This window comes from Callithrix jacchus, chromosome 11 (genome assembly GCF_049354715.1).
Source record: "Callithrix jacchus isolate 240 chromosome 11, calJac240_pri, whole genome shotgun sequence".
NCBI lineage: Eukaryota > Metazoa > Chordata > Mammalia > Primates > Cebidae > Callithrix > Callithrix jacchus.
The window spans coordinates 27,749,057-27,764,361 of NC_133512.1; the positions used below are offsets into that span (position 1 = coordinate 27,749,057).

The following is a 15,305-nucleotide window of genomic DNA, read 5'->3' on the forward strand; positions in this document are numbered from 1 at the left end:
TTCTTTTTAACCTTAGCATCTCAGTTCTAAGAAATTCACATCCCCTCTCAGGGCCCCATGGGACAGGCAAGGAAAGAAAGAAGCCTGGGGTGAAAGTGACACTGAGTGTGTGTGTATCTGTGGTTTCTCTGGGGCCACCTCATGATTCAGGAGCAGAGTCCTCATTGCTCTCCAGGAGGTGAGATCCTTTCTAGGTGAGTCATTTCCTGTTGGGTCCTGGTGACCTCACGAGATGTTCATATAGTATGGTTCTATCAGGACCCATTTCTGTTTCCCAGCGTATTAACACTTACTGTTGTTCGTCATTTTATTTTTGTCTTGGGATCATTTTTCTTCTACCTGAAAAACTCTATTTAGTATTTATTTTAGTGCTGATTCTGTAGCAACAAAGTCTCAGTTTTTATCTGGAAAAACTTTATTTTGCCTCTAATTAAATCAATTTCATGGAAATGTAATTTCATACAATAGCATTGACGGATTTCAAGTATATGAATTGCTGACTTTTGAGAAGTCGTATGTATCTATATGTATGTATATTCATGCATACATATATATTCATGCATACATGAACCTGATCTGATACACACACACACACACACACACACACACACACATATGACCATGTAAGAGGGAGAGAGCACACACTGCAATCAAGACACAGAACATTTTTATCTTTCCAGAAATTCCCCTTACTCCTCTTTGCAGCTAATTTCTCCCTCACTCCCATCTGCACCTGCCTCAGGAAACCATTGATCTGACTTCTAGATCAGATTTTCAGAATCATCTATATGCAATCTTTTTTTTTTTTTTTTTTTTTTGAGATGGAGTCCCGCTGTGTCACCCAGGCTGGAGTGCAGTGGCACAATCTCAGCTCACTGCAACCTCTACCTCCTAGATTCAAGCGATTCTCCTGCCTCAGCCTCCCTAGTAGCTGGGATTACAGGCATGCACCACCATGCCCTGCTCATTTTTGTTATTTTTAGTAAAGACGGGGTTTCACCATGTTGGCCAGGCTGATCTTGAACTCCTGGCCTTAAGTGATCCACCTGCCTCGGTCTGGAGTGGTGAATTGCCCCTGGGATTCCCTTACCCTGGGAACTAACCCTCTCTGAGTGCAGAAAGCCAGAAAGAAAAAGGAGTTGGGAGGAGATGCCTGTGCGAGCCCCAGCTCCCTTCAGGGCTCGGTCACTGCCAACAGGCTCTACCCTCACCTTATGACTGCTGGGATTACAGGCATAAGCCACTGCACCCAGCCCTATGTACTCTTTTAAGCCTGGCTTCTCACTCAGCATACTACCTATGACACTCATTCATGATGCATTCTGATTTCATTTGCATGTATTGTTGAACTGTGTTCTACTGTATGACTGTGCCATGCTTTGTCAATCTGTTCACCTGTAGTTGTCCTCTGCGTGAGGCACAAGTTACTCTATTATAGCCAGGACTAAAAGTCCCTTGTTTTAAAAAAACAAAAAGCAAAAAAACTGTCAGAACTCCTGATTCTTTTCAAAAGGCGGGTTTCTAGAAGGGGAAGTTACTAAATAGAAAGTTTTCACAGGCTGTTGACACATACAATGTCAAAGGGCTTTCCAGAGACTTCCACAGGTTTACATTCCCGCCAGTGATATAGGAGAGTCCTGAGTCACCATACATCAACAGTCTTTTTCTATCTTACTCTCTGATACTTGCAAGGATGCAAAGCTGCAAAATTGTATGCAGCAGTGAAAGGAATTTTACACTGAGTATAAACCGGTAGGTCCAGTATGTACTTTCTTCCTGAGCTTGCAGAATTTTCAGTCACCTCCCTTCCTTCACCTCTGTCTCACTGAGTTGCAATGAACCTGATCTGAAAAGCCAGTTAAAATCATTGCTGGCAGCAGCATTTCAAATGGAAGGACAGGCAGGCAGGACCTCTGGCGTTTCACCACCCTAGCTTCTAGTGATTGCTCTGGAGTGGGTCCACTTCAGTGGCTCTTGAGCACTGGAAATATGGTTGATCCAAATTGAGATGTGTGGTTAATGTAAAACACATGCCGAGTTTTCAAGCCTTAGTATGAACCAAAAAAATGTAAACTATCTCATGAATAAATTTTGTATTGATAGGCTGGGCACGGTGGCTCACACCTGTAATCCCAGCACTTTGGGAGGCTGAGGTGAGAGGATCACTTGAGGCCAGGAGTTCAACAACCAGCCTGGGCAACATGATGAAATCCTGTCTCTACTAAAAATACAAAAATTAATCAGGCATGGTGGCGCACCTGTAATCCCAGCTACTCAGGAGGCTGAGGCAGGAGAATCACTTGAATCTGGGAGATGGAGGTTGCAGTGATCAGAGATCGTGCCACTGCACTCCAGCCTGGGTGACAGAATTAGACTTCATCTCAAATAATAATAAGTAAATAAATAAATACATTTGGTATGGATGACATACTGAAATATTTTGAGTGTATTAGAATTGAAATATATCACTGTAATTGATTTCACCTGTTCACTTTTTCTTTTATTAATGTGGCTACTAGAAAGTTTTAGATTACTGGGAGGCTTGTGTCATATTTCAATTCAATGGAGCTACTCTGTGGCGTTCTTTTTCCATTTGAAGACCTGCCCTTCCCCAATCCCTGCTTCCTTTTCTCCAGAGCAGCTTCCCTGCTTCTTCTCCTGGAGGCTCTGCAGACCTTTTATTTAGTTTGGAAGATCACACTGCAGGATGGGACTTGGGCTCAGGTTTCTGTGAGGAGCCTGTGCTTCTGGAGTGGTGAATTACCCCTGGGATTTCCTTACCCTGGGAACTCACCCTCTCTGAGGGCAGAAAGCCAGAAAGAAGAGGAGTTGGGAGGAGATGCCTGTGCGGGCCCCAGCTCCCTTCGGGGCTCTGTCACTGCCAACAGGCTCTACCCCCACCTGCCTTTGCCTCAGGAGATGGCTTTCGGTGGGGACTCACCTGCTTCTGATCTCCTCGCTTCATTTCTCCACTTGCTGATCCATCTTTTGTTCTGTGATGGGTCCTGTTTTCTGGCTGCATCCATTAGCTTGGTTTTTTCCTTTGGGTATTCCCTGGAGCTGCCTTACCAGGATCTCCAATTTCAGTCCCCATTGGTCTGGACCACTGGCCCAGGAAAGTCCCACCCTTTATCCAAGACAGCAGACCCAGCTCCCAGATACCTGGCGCTGGCCCCAGCCCAACCTCGGCCTTCTCTTTGCCTGGAAGGGAGGACCAGACTCTCTTCATCAACTGGACCTACCCTTTACACAGTGAAGAAAGGAAAGGATCACCTCCCAGGGCCAGCAGATCTCTGGCTCTCTGGCGTTTGTGGTAATGAGCGCCCATGAACTTTGAATTTATCTCGTCTCCCATGGTATGGTTTTGGTGTGCCCTCAGATTCTGTTTACAGGGCAGAGTTTAGTTTCTCTGCTTTCCCTTCCGACATCCATACCCTGTTACGTTCTTGCTGCATTGGGCTAACTCTGCACACCTGATTTAATCTCAAACTAGTGCTCTAGAAATGACAAAGCAGCCTCCTTGCCAGATTGCTGACATGTATTATATTGCTTTATTCAGGTGGTTGTAAATCAGAAGACTTTCCTTATGTTTCTGCTGTTGATGGCAAGAGGTGGAGATGTCTGTGGCGGTGATTACAGGAAAGGTCTGGGAAGACAAGTCGCTGTTTTTATGGGAATCGCAGGCTTGGAAGAGACAGAAGCAGTGAGTAAAATGGGCCCCTCGTGGCAGGCAGGCAAGATTGGGAGAGGAGGGATGGAGGAAGTTGTGCAGCACCCTTCCCAGCTTTCTAAAGAACGGAGCAAGGCATTGAAAAACGCTAAATCACAAATTGAGAAGCATTTCTTTCCAGTTTTCTCTCAGCCTAGTGATTATCTTAAAGAAAAGTCTCAGTTCTGTGCTACTGTGTCTTTAACATCTCTCAAAGGCTCCCAAGAGAAAGCAAGCCCAACCCTGGAGCCGTTCCAGGCAGCAGGACTAGCTGGAATATAACAACATGGTTGTATTTCTGGTGTGTTAATTTTTGTGTTACTTTCTATGTATTGCAAAGGATTTTTTTTTCTGTCTCTAATGGTGACATAACATTCCTTTAAAATTAATATATTAGAGTTTTCAAAACTCAATTGAAAGCCAAAAGTTAAGCAAATAAAGTACAGGTAAGACTCAACTATGGCAAGAACAACAAAAAAGTGGACTATGGTGGGGATGTTTAACGTGTAGAAAACAGGGTCCTAGAAGAAGCAGGCACAGAGAGTAGTCTGACGTCTGGGAGTACTCGATGTTACAGTTCTTCTCTTGCCAATTTTATTCATTTGCCTTGTGGCACAATAATTTTTTTAAGTCTTTCTTTTCTTAGATTTTGCAGATTCCAGAAAAATTAGAAATTGAAGATTTAAAGAATGTTGTTTTAAAATATTCGGACTAACTTCAAAGAATGACTCCAGAAACTTTAAAAGGTATTATTAACAGCTGATTTAAATTTAATATTGTCAACTGGTATGCTCTAAATGAACCGCTTTTCTAAAGCTAGGGATCCTAAAGTGGGTCATAGAATTGACTGCTACAGAAAATAGCTGGCTGCAGTGGCTCATGCCTATAATCCAAGCATTTTGGGAGGCTGAGGCGGGTAGATCACTTGAGGTCATGAGTTCGAGACCAGGCTGGCCAACATGGTGAAACCATCTCTACTAAAAATACAAAAATTATCTAGGCTAGTGGCACACGCCTGTCTAGCTATTCGGGTGGCTGAGGCAGATGTTGCCCTGAGCCAAGATTGTGTCACTGCACTCCAACCTGGGCCACAGAGTGGGACTGTCTCAGAACAAAAAAAAAGGAAAAAAGAAAAGGCTGGATTAGCATCTAATAACCTTTATTGGAACAGTAACTAACCAATCATTTTTATCCCTTTAAGTTTTTTTGGGTATCGCTTGCCCTTCTGTTGCTGATAATTTTAAATTGTACTCTTCCCTGCTCAACTATTTGGTTCTAATGAGAAAGTTATTGTGTGGGGTCTGGCTGAGAATCCCTATAAGGTTTGCAGTGTTTTGCAGTTTGATAGGTAAACAAAACATGGAAGTGTGTCAGAGAGCGGGAGACTCATGTGCCACTTGGTGGAAAAAAAATTGAGAACCACTGGACCTGAATGTTAACAGATGTGGCTTGTGAGACATATTAATGATGCTGATAGTCTTAAAAGATCTATGAACTTTTTTTTGAACTCTTAAAATTTTTTTTTTAGTGATTGCCATTCTAACTGGCATGAGATGGTATCTCAATGTGGTATTGATTTGCATTTCTCTAATGAGCAGTGACGATGAGCATTTTTTCATATGTTTATTGGCCTCGTGTATGTCTTCTTTTGAAAACTGTTCATGTCCTTTGCCCACTTTTGAATGGGGTTGTTTGTTTTTTTCTTGTAAATCTGCTTCAGTTCTTTGTAGATTCTGGATATCAGCCCTTTGTCAGATGGGTAGATTGCAGACATTTTTCCCATTCTGTTGGTTGCCAGTTCACTCTGATGATTGTTTCTTTTGCTTTGCAGAAACTCTGGAGTTTAATTAGGTCCCATTTGTCTATTTTGGCTTTTGTTGCCAATGCTTTTGGTGTTCTAGTCATGAAATCTTTGCCTATGCCTATGTCCTGACAATGGATGCTGGAGAGGATGTAGAGAAATAGGAACACTTTTACATTGTTGGTGGGAGTGTAAACTAGTTCAATCATTGTGAAAGACAGTGTGGCAATTCCTCAAGGACCTAGAAAGAGAAATTCCATTTGACTCAGCAATCCCATTACTGGGTATATATCCAAAGGACTATAAATCGTTCTACTATAAGGACACATGCACACGAATGTTCATTGCAGCACTGTTTACAATATCAAAGACCTGGAACCAACCCAAATGCCCATCGATGATAGACTGGAAAGGGAAAATGTGGCCCATCGACACCCTGGAATATTATGCAGTCATAAAAAACTATGAGTTCATGTCCTTTGTAGGGACATGGATGAACCTGGAAACCATTATTCTCAGCAAACTGACACAAGAACAGAAAATCAAACACTGCATGTTCTCACTCATAGGCGGGTGCTGAACAATGAGAATACATGGACACAGGGAGGGGAGCATCACACACTGAGGTCTGTTGTGGGGGACGAGGGGAGGGACAGCAGGGGCTAGGGAGGTTGGGGAGGAATAACATGGGGAGAAATGACAGATATAGGTGATGGGGGATGGAGGCAGCAAACCACACTGCCGTATATGTACGCATGCAACAATCCTGTATGATCTGCACATGTACCCATGTACCCTAAAGTACAATAATATATATAGAATTTTAAATATGTATAACATTTTAAATATATATATATATTTATAAAATTTTAACTGTTTCTGAAATGCGTGCGTTTTCCTGCCAAGACAAAGGATAAAGTGGCCAGTTCCAAGTCTTTCCACTTCCAAGATCATTTTACACATGCAAGGATGCCTGGACAAGAAGAGTCTGAAGGATCTTCTGTGGGATTGTTAAAAAAAATTTATTAAGATTTTTTGCTGTTAGTGTTACAAGAAAGGTAGTCAGTGCAATTTTGGGGTAACTCAGATGAGCCCAAGCATTTTTAAATGCCCAAATCAAATAGCTTGCACCAAATTTTCAAGGGTTTTCAGAGAGATGCCTCTCTTGGAAATCTAATCCTGGGAGCTCCATGCTGGCTCTCCCTCTTCGTCCTGCACCTCTGCCCTCCCTCTGCCCGCTTCATGCGACATGGGGCCATTGCTTCTCCCTCCTTCTCCAGGGTGCTTGTGTATAACAGACTTTGCTGAAGGTTGAGGACACAGGAGAGGAGGTTATAGCACAACCTCAAATGGGCAACAGTGACTGAGACATCACTGTCCCCAGGTCCCTTGGCTCTGGGTGCTACAGGAGACTTCATGCTGCCATCTCTCTCCTCAGCCTATTTTGTGCTCAGACCCTGTCTCTCACCAAACCCATAGGTCCTCCCTTCCCACTTCTAGGCCTGCTCCCTGCTTGGGGAATGCAGAAACCTCAGGCCCTGTTAACCTTATCATGTAAAATTATACACCTTTCCATCACTATCCCAGTCTAGTATCAAAGCACACTTGTGTTTTAACACAATAAAGAAGTTTTGATGAAAAAAAAATGGTTGGCCATCTCTGGTCACCCAGAGACAAGCACAAACAATTAAGTTATGATTTTTTTTCTTGAATGCATCTAAGATAAAAGTTTCTTTTTAGAGACAGGGCCTCATTCTGTCACCCAGGCTGGAGAGCAGTGGTGTGATCATAGCTCACTGCAGCCTTGAACTCTTGTACTCATGTGATCCTCCTGCCTCAGCCTCCCTAGTAGTTAGGACTACAGGTGTGTGCCACCATGCCTGGCTAATTTTTAAAAATATTTTGTAGAGATGGGGGTCTCACTATGTTGCACTGGCTGGTCTCAAACTACTGGCCTTGCCTCAAGCTATCTTCCCATGTCAGCCTCCCAAAGCGCTAGGATTATAGTCATGAGCCAACTCGCCTGGCCAGATAAACATCTTAAGCATGGCTCCTCCTCCTGTAAGTAGAGAAACCCCAGGACCAGTGGGAGGTGGGGTGAGATCTTTCTGTAGCTTTTGCTTTACTGATGATGTCATTGGTCTCTTCAGGGGCTGCGCAGAGTAGCGGGGGCCCTGGAGGGCTGCCCTGAATCCTGATTTCCCTTCTGCTGAAAGGACACATGCAGCCAAAGATGAATTTGGGAAAAGTAACTGCTTGCTACTTTAACTATGGAAAAGCAGGGCCCCAGTGAGATGGAAATAATCCCGTCAGAGTCACACCCCCACATTCAATTAGTGAAAAGCAACCGGGAGCTTCTGGTCACTCACATCCGAAACACCCAGTGTCTGGTGGACAACCTGCTGAAGAATGACTACTTCTCGGCCGAAGACGCAGAGATTGTGTGTGCCTGCCCAACCCCACCCGACAAGGTGCCCCGGGGACAGGGCCAGGCTAGGCAGTGTGTGGGCCCGGGAGCTGGAAGAGGCCTTGCCCTGTGGATCTTAGTGAAGAGTGGGAGTTTGGTCCAGCAGGCAGGGCTGCTTTTGGGGTGCTAACAGCACACAGACGCCTGGGTTAGCACGTTGCACAATCAGGTATTTCACGTCTGTGTTTGTGTCTGGAGCAAACCCTGACATCTCAGCTCCCATTGCTGTGCGTATTGGTTCCCAGACACTTCATTTTTAGATCCTCTTTCTGTTAGGAGAGAAAAAGTACGTAAGTATAAAAGCACCCCCAGCAGTGATGTTCACTCAGTGCCTCTGAAGGCTGGAGGGCTGCTCGTGGCTGGGTGACACTCGGGGGGAACTGCCTCAGGTTCAGGGATGATGGCATCCCACGGCGGGTCCACAGTGAAGACTCTTCCGTGCTCCACCGTGGGAAGCCTTACCAGCCCTTAGTTTCACTTCAGCTTTGCGTTATTTCCTGAAAAATAAATGGAGACCACAAATTCGTTCATGGTTAGAGGAATGACATGACCCGTTTGTGACATGACCCCACTGGGACTTGGAAGAGACCAGGACGATTTCTGGGGGAAGCAGCAGCACACTCGTGTGCTTTGCTCTCCTCTCTTGATTTGTTTTCCTACATTTTTAACAAGAAAAAAAAGCCATTTTTAATGTATGGCCTGACATCCTCCTGCTGTGTGGCCCTGGTGCCGACCTCATTACGCCCAATGGGTGGCTCTCCCCCTCCCCACTCCACTCTCATTCCTGCACAGCATTGTGTCAGGTTAAAAGGGAAAAGGAGAAGGCCGAGTAGCGTGGCTCACACTTGGAATCCCAGGTACTTTGGGAGGCTGAGGCAGGAGGATCACCTGCGGTCAGGAGTTTGAGACCAACCTGGCCAAGATGGTGAAACCCTGTCTCTACTAAAAAAACAAAAATTATCCAGGCATGGTGGTGTGTGCCTGTAATCCCAGTTACTTGGGAGGCTGAGGCAGGAGAATCCCTTGAAGCTGGGAGGTGAAGCTTGCAGTGAGCCAAGCCCATGGCATTATACTCCAGCCTGGGCAGAGCAAGACTCTGTCTCCAAGAAAAAAAGAGGGAAAAGGAGGCAGAGAGAGAATTCCATGGCTTGCTGGGGCTCTAGTTGTGAGTTTGTCCTTTTTGTTTTTAGGCTCATGGAAGCCTCCTGGTTTCTTAGAGCTGGGTGGTTTTATGTCTTGCTCAGGAGGTCATTTCACAGCTTTTGGGGCTCCAGTACATTGACTGGCACAGCAGCTGGGAGGATGGGGTAGCTACCGGCAATAGTAAGAACTTAGAGCCCTGCCCTGAGCCTGCCTGAGGGTCCTTACAGTAGGAGAATGCCCCTCATGCCAGCCCGTGCCCTCATGCTTGTGTCACCTCCAGGTCCGCAAAATTCTGGACCTGGTACAGAGCAAGGGCGAGGAGGTGTCCGAGTTCTTCCTCTACTTGCTCCAGCAACTCACAGACGCTTACGTGGACCTCAGGCCTTGGCTGCTGGAGATCGGCTTCTCCCCTTCCCTGCTCATTCAGAGCAAAGTCGTGGTCAACACTGACCCAGGTAGGAAGTAGCCCCAGCGAGACCACAGGCACCAGTGCAAGCAGAGCCCCGGGGTGTGGAAACGGCTGGGCCAGCCCTGAGTGCCACCTGAGGAAGCAGGCCCAGGTGCTATTTTCATTTTAGAAAGGAACAGCTGAACCCTGTGACCCACGTGCAGCCCAGGTGACCATGATTGAACTGCACACACTTTGATGGTCTGGTTTATAGAGGGGCCTGTGGACGCGTGGGAATGGCCTCTGTTCTGACCCCTTGGTTTCTTCCTATCCTGACATATGTAGACATTTTAATGGCTGCACAAATTCAAGGTTGTATTTTTTTTTCTTTTAAAAAAATCTTTAGCTGGACATGGTAGCACACATCTGTAGTCCCAGCTACTGGGGAGGCTGAGGCAAGAGGACTGCTTGAGCCCAGGAGTCAGAGGCTGCAGCAGGCTATGATAGTGCCACTGCACTCCAGCCTGGGTGACAGAGTGAGACCCTGTTGCTAAAAAAAGGAAAGAAAAAATAAAAAAGGCTTGCCAGGTTTAATTCTAGGCAAAGTATTCTTCCGTCACCCTTGGGTGCCAGTCCTTATTTCCAAAGCACAGTGGGAGACCCCATTAGTTAATTGATTGGTTCAATGAGAATTTTTTGCTGAACCCACCACATCCCAAGACCCTACCCTGTGCTGGATGTCAGGGAGACAGTGGTGAGCAGGCACAGGTAGGGTTCCTGCTCTCAAGGAGCTTCGAGTCTGCTGGAAAAGCTCTCACAAATGTGTCCTTGCCAATGGCAGTCAGGACAGCAGCAGTCCAAGGCATGTGAGAGCATATCACTGGGGCCAGGATCTGCTTTGGGGCAGGAGTTTTCTTTCCCTGCTTTTAAGCGCTCCCCTTTGAGACAGCTGTTGGTAATATACCAGCACCAAGGATCCAAATCCTGCCTGTTAAAGAATCCAATATGCCCTTGAAAATGGAAGCCCAGGACAGGTGTGTGTTTTAGGGAGCAAGGCCAGCGGGCAGTGCCAAGGCTAGGCTCCACTCCCACGGCCCTGCAGGTGCCTGCCAGCCACTGCCAGCTTCTGGCTCTGCTCCTTCCTGCCTCCCAGTGTTTTCAACCCCATGAAAAAAGGGAAAATATTCCCATGAGAAATCATTCTTTTGCAAGACCTCTCTTTCGGTTCCGTTAGCCAGCTACTTGACTAGCTTTTAAAGTGTAATTTACTCTACAAGAAGCCTCACACAAAAGACTGTGTATTGTATGATTCTCTCTCTATGAAATGTCCAGAAGAGGTAAATCTATAGACAAAGCAAATCAGTGGTTGCCTACAACCTGAGAATTGGCTGCAAATAGGTTCCAGAAAACTCTAGGAAGATGGTGGAGATGTTCTAGAGCTGGACTGTGGTGAAGTTTGCACAACTTCTTAAATTTACTAAAAATTATTGATGAGTATTTAATACTCCCTGGCACTTTGGGAGGCCAAGGCAGCTGGATCGCTTGAGCCCCAGGGGTTTGAGATCAGCTTGGGCAACATGGCGAGACTCCGTCTCTACAAAAAATACAAAAATTAATTGGGTGGGGTGGCATATGCCTGTGGTCCCAGCTATTTGGGAAGCGGAAGCGGGAGGAATGCTTGAGCCTGGGAGTTGGAGACTGCAGTGATTGGGCCACTACACCCCAGCCAGAGGGACAGAGCAAGACCCTATCTCTAATGACAAAAATACGGTGTTGGTGGGGGCTGGCCTGGCCCTCAAGTGCGAGGGGCTTCAGCGTTTAGCTGCAGTTCAATGACAGTATCATGCAGAGGAATAAGGATGGTTTGTCTCAGACACTGGTCCCAGCTGAAGTCTGCCACCTTCTGTCTGGCTAAATCTGAGGCCTAGCAGAGGGATCAAAGCCCAGGGCCCTCAGGGTCAGGAAAGCTGGGTCTGTGACATGCCCCAGGGCCTGCACCTGAGGATCTGAGAAGTGGCTGTGCTGGCCTCAGGGTCCAGGTTGTGAATTGTTTGCACACTTGCCTCTCCTCTTTGAGACCTCCCTGTTTGATGCTGTTTCTGCCTCTCTCCTTCTCACCGTGCCGCTGTGCCCTGCCATCCCTCCCTCCAGTGAGCAGGTACACCCAGCAGCTGCGACACCACCTGGGCCGTGATTCCAAGTTCATGCTGTGCTATGCCCAGAAGGAGGAGCTGCTGCTGGAGGAGACCTACATGGACACCATCATGGAGCTGGTCGGCTTCAGCAATGAGAGCCTGGGCAGCCTGAGCAGCCTGGCCTGCCTCCTGGACCACACCACCGGTGTTCTCAATGAGCAGGGCGAGACCATCTTTGTCCTGGGCGATGCTGGGGTGGGCAAGTCCATGCTGCTGCAGCGGCTGCAGAGCCTCTGGGCCACGGGCCGGCTAAACGCAGGGGTCAAATTCTTCTTCCACTTTCGCTGCCGCATGTTCACCTGTTTCAGGGAAAGTGACAGGCTGTGTCTGCAGGACCTACTCTTCAAGCACTACTGCTACCCGGAGCAGGACCCCGAGGAGGTGTTCGCCTTCCTGCTGCGCTTCCCCCAGGTGGCCCTCTTCACCTTTGATGGCCTGGATGAGCTGCACTCGGACTTGGACCTGAGCCGTGTGCCTGACATCTCCTGTCCCTGGGAGCCTGCCCACCCTCTGGTCCTACTGGCCAACCTGCTCAGCGGGAAGCTGCTCAAGGGAGCTAGCAAGCTGCTAACAGCCCGCACAGGTGTCGAGGTCCCGCGCCAATTACTGCGGAAGAAGGTGCTTCTCCGGGGCTTCTCCCCCAGCCACCTGCGCGCCTACGCCAAGAGGATGTTCCCGGAGCGGGCTGTGCGAGACCGCCTGCTGAGCCAGCTGGAGGCCAACCCCAACCTCTGCAGCCTGTGCACCGTGCCCCTCTTCTGCTGGATCATCTTCCGGTGCTTCCAGCACTTCCACGCCGCCTTCGAAGGCTCACCGCAGCTGCCCAACTGCACGATGACCCTGACTGACGTCTTCCTGCTGGTCACCGAAGTCCACTTAAACAGGATGCAGCCCAGCAGCTTGGTGCAGCGGAACACACGCAGCCCGGTGGAGACCTTCTGCGCCAGCCGGGACACACTGTGCTCACTGGGGCAGGTGGCCCACTGGGGCATGGACAGGAGCCTCTTTGTCTTCACCCAGGAGGAGGTGCAGGCCTCCGGGCTGCAGGAGGGAGACAGGCAGCTGGGCTTCCTGCGGGCCTTGCCGGAGCTCGGCCCCGGTGGGGAACAGCAGTCCTACGAGTTTTTGCACCTCACCCTCCAGGCCTTCTTTACGGCCTTCTTCCTTGTGCTGGATGACAGGGTGGGCACTCGGGAGCTGCTCAGGTTCTTCCAGGAGTGGATGCCCTCTCGGGGGGCAGTGGCTGCGTCCTGCTATCCTCCCTTCCTCCGGTTCCAGTGCCTGCAGGGCAGCCGCCCGGTGAGGGAAGACCTCTTTAAGAACAAAGATCACTTCCAGTTCACCAACCTCTTCCTGTGCGGGCTGTTGTCCAAAGCCAAACAGAAACTCCTGCGGTACCTGGTGCCCGCGGCAGCCCTGAGGAGGAAGCGCAAGGCCCTGTGGGCACACCTGTTCTCCAGCTTGCGGGGCTACCTCAAGAACCTGCCCCGAGTTCAGGTCGAAAGCTTCAACCAGGTGCAGGCCATGCCCACATTCATCTGGATGCTGCGCTGCATCTACGAGACGCAGAGCCAGAAGGTGGGGCAGCTGGCAGCCAGGGGCATCTGCGCCAACTACCTCAAGCTGACCTACTGCAACGCCTGCTCGGCTGACTGCAGCGCCCTCTCCTTCGTCCTGAACCACTTCCCCAAGCGCCTGGCCTTAGACCTGGACAACAACAATCTCAACGACTACGGCGTGCAGGAGCTGCGGCCCTGCTTCAGCCGCCTCACCGTTATCAGGTGAGGCTGCCAGGCAAGGGGAGCAGGTGGGCTGGCAGGCCAGGCTGGGGGGCACCAGGATTGGCATCATGGACCAGGATCCCCTGGGACTCATGACCATTGGCCTTGGAATATCAAGACCTTTTCTCTCTCACGGGGCCAGAGGGCAAGGTGCAAAGCTTTGAGGCAGGTGGACCTGGGTCAGCCACAGCTGGGTGCCCTTGAACACCTCTCACAGCCTCTGTGCTCTCACCTGGAAAAAGAAGATGCTCAGAATCCTATCAGTTATGGGCAGAAAGACCAATGTTGATTGAGAATGGGTGAAGTGCATTACAAACATTACCTAATGGAATGCTCTTTACAACCCTGTAACTTAGGTACTGTTACTGTCTTTATTTTGGCAGATGAGGAAGTGAAGGCACAGAGAAGTTAATAGCTTGCTCTAGATCCCACAGCTAGGACATGGTAGTGCAGACTGCATAAGGAGCCTTCCTTTTAAGATGAATGCAAGGCTCAGACATAGTCCTCAAAAAGTTTCAGGAATGTGGAAGCTTTTGTTACTGCAGAGAAAGCAGACCTTGTGCTAATTGGCATTGGTGATTTTCTGTGATCAAAGCCAGCAGCCCTTCGCACTGCTAGGAATCTCAGTTAAAATGCTGACTCGTGGTTGTTTTCCTGTTCCATAGTTTAGGGGAAACAGACACCAGTCTGTTTTCTTCTATCAGCATTTCCTACAAAAAATAAATCTTGTAAATCTCCACAGGGGGTTAAATTCACCATTACTTGGCTCATGCATTTCTGAAGACCAGTAGGGATTTGGAACTGATTCCCAGTGCCTGTCACACCAGTGTCAGAGTGTAAATTGCATGGTGACATGGGATGCAGGGGGCTGAAGCCTACCCTAGCCTGGGAATTGGAACACCCAGAGTCTGTTCTCTGAATTCTCAGCGAGTGACTCTCCCTCTGTAGCCCTAGGCAGTCTCACACTTGTGTAGCCCTCTGTCCATCTTTTTTTTTTCCCAGACAGGGTCTCACTTGTTGTCCAGGCTGGAGTGTAGTGGTGTGATCTCATCTCACTGCAACCTCCACCTCCCCGGTTCAAACAATTCTCTTGCCTCAGCCTCCCAAGTAGCTGGGATTATAGGCACACACCACCACATCTGGCTAATTTTTTTGTATTTTTAATAGAGACGGAGTTTCACCATGTTGGCCAGGTTGATCTCGAATTCCTGACCTCAGGTGATCCTCCCACCTCAGTCCCCAAAGTGTTGGGATTACAGGCCTGAGCCACCACACCCAACCCCTCTGTCCATCTTTTAAAAGGGAAACCCCACACCAGTGTGGTGGCCCTGCCCTTCCTGCTGTCCCCAGGTGACACTTTCCTTCACATCTGTGCAAGAAAAAGCAGCTTATAGGAAAGCAGGAGGACATGGGCAGCCACAGGAAGCATGCTGAGCTCTCTGGCTGCATCAGTTAGGATTAGTATTAGCTGAGAGAAAACTCCAAATCTTGATGACTTACAAGCTTATTTCTGTCATGTAAAAGTCTGGAGGTAGATAGTTCAGGACTGGTATGGAGTCTCCATGACCGTCAGGAGCCCAGGCTGTCTTCTGCCTTGCTGCTCTGTCATCCTCACTACCTGGCTTTCACATCTTGGCCCAAGAGGGCTGCTCAGGCTCCAGCCATCTAGTCAACACTCTAGCTATCAGTAAAAAGGAAGGGCAAAGAAGGGCATGCCTCAATCTTTTAAGAAGACTTCTTGGCTTTATTATACTGCTGCTTAGATTTCAGAACTTAATATTATGGGTAGAGCTTAATCAGATGGGCCCAGATAAAAGATGG

At 48.3% G+C, this 15,305-nt stretch overlaps 1 protein-coding gene across 11 annotated transcripts in view; it reads left to right on the top strand.

Annotated features, from left to right (window-relative positions):
* The window catches only part of NOD1 (nucleotide binding oligomerization domain containing 1), a 56,100-nt gene that overhangs the window by 15,288 nt on the left and 25,507 nt on the right, over positions 1-15,305 (top strand). For all 11 annotated transcript variants that reach the window (XR_013523899.1, XR_013523896.1, XR_013523897.1 and 8 more), the window contains 5 exons: positions 3,560-3,703; positions 4,356-4,455; positions 7,661-7,981; positions 9,401-9,575; positions 11,660-13,484. Coding sequence is in view for 6 of the 11 variants with exons in the window: in XM_035253518.3 (XP_035109409.3) it covers positions 7,781-7,981; positions 9,401-9,575; positions 11,660-13,484 (2,201 nt within the window). In the remaining 5 variants the exon portion in view is untranslated. The remainder of the gene's footprint in view (positions 1-3,559; positions 3,704-4,355; positions 4,456-7,660; positions 7,982-9,400; positions 9,576-11,659; positions 13,485-15,305) is intronic.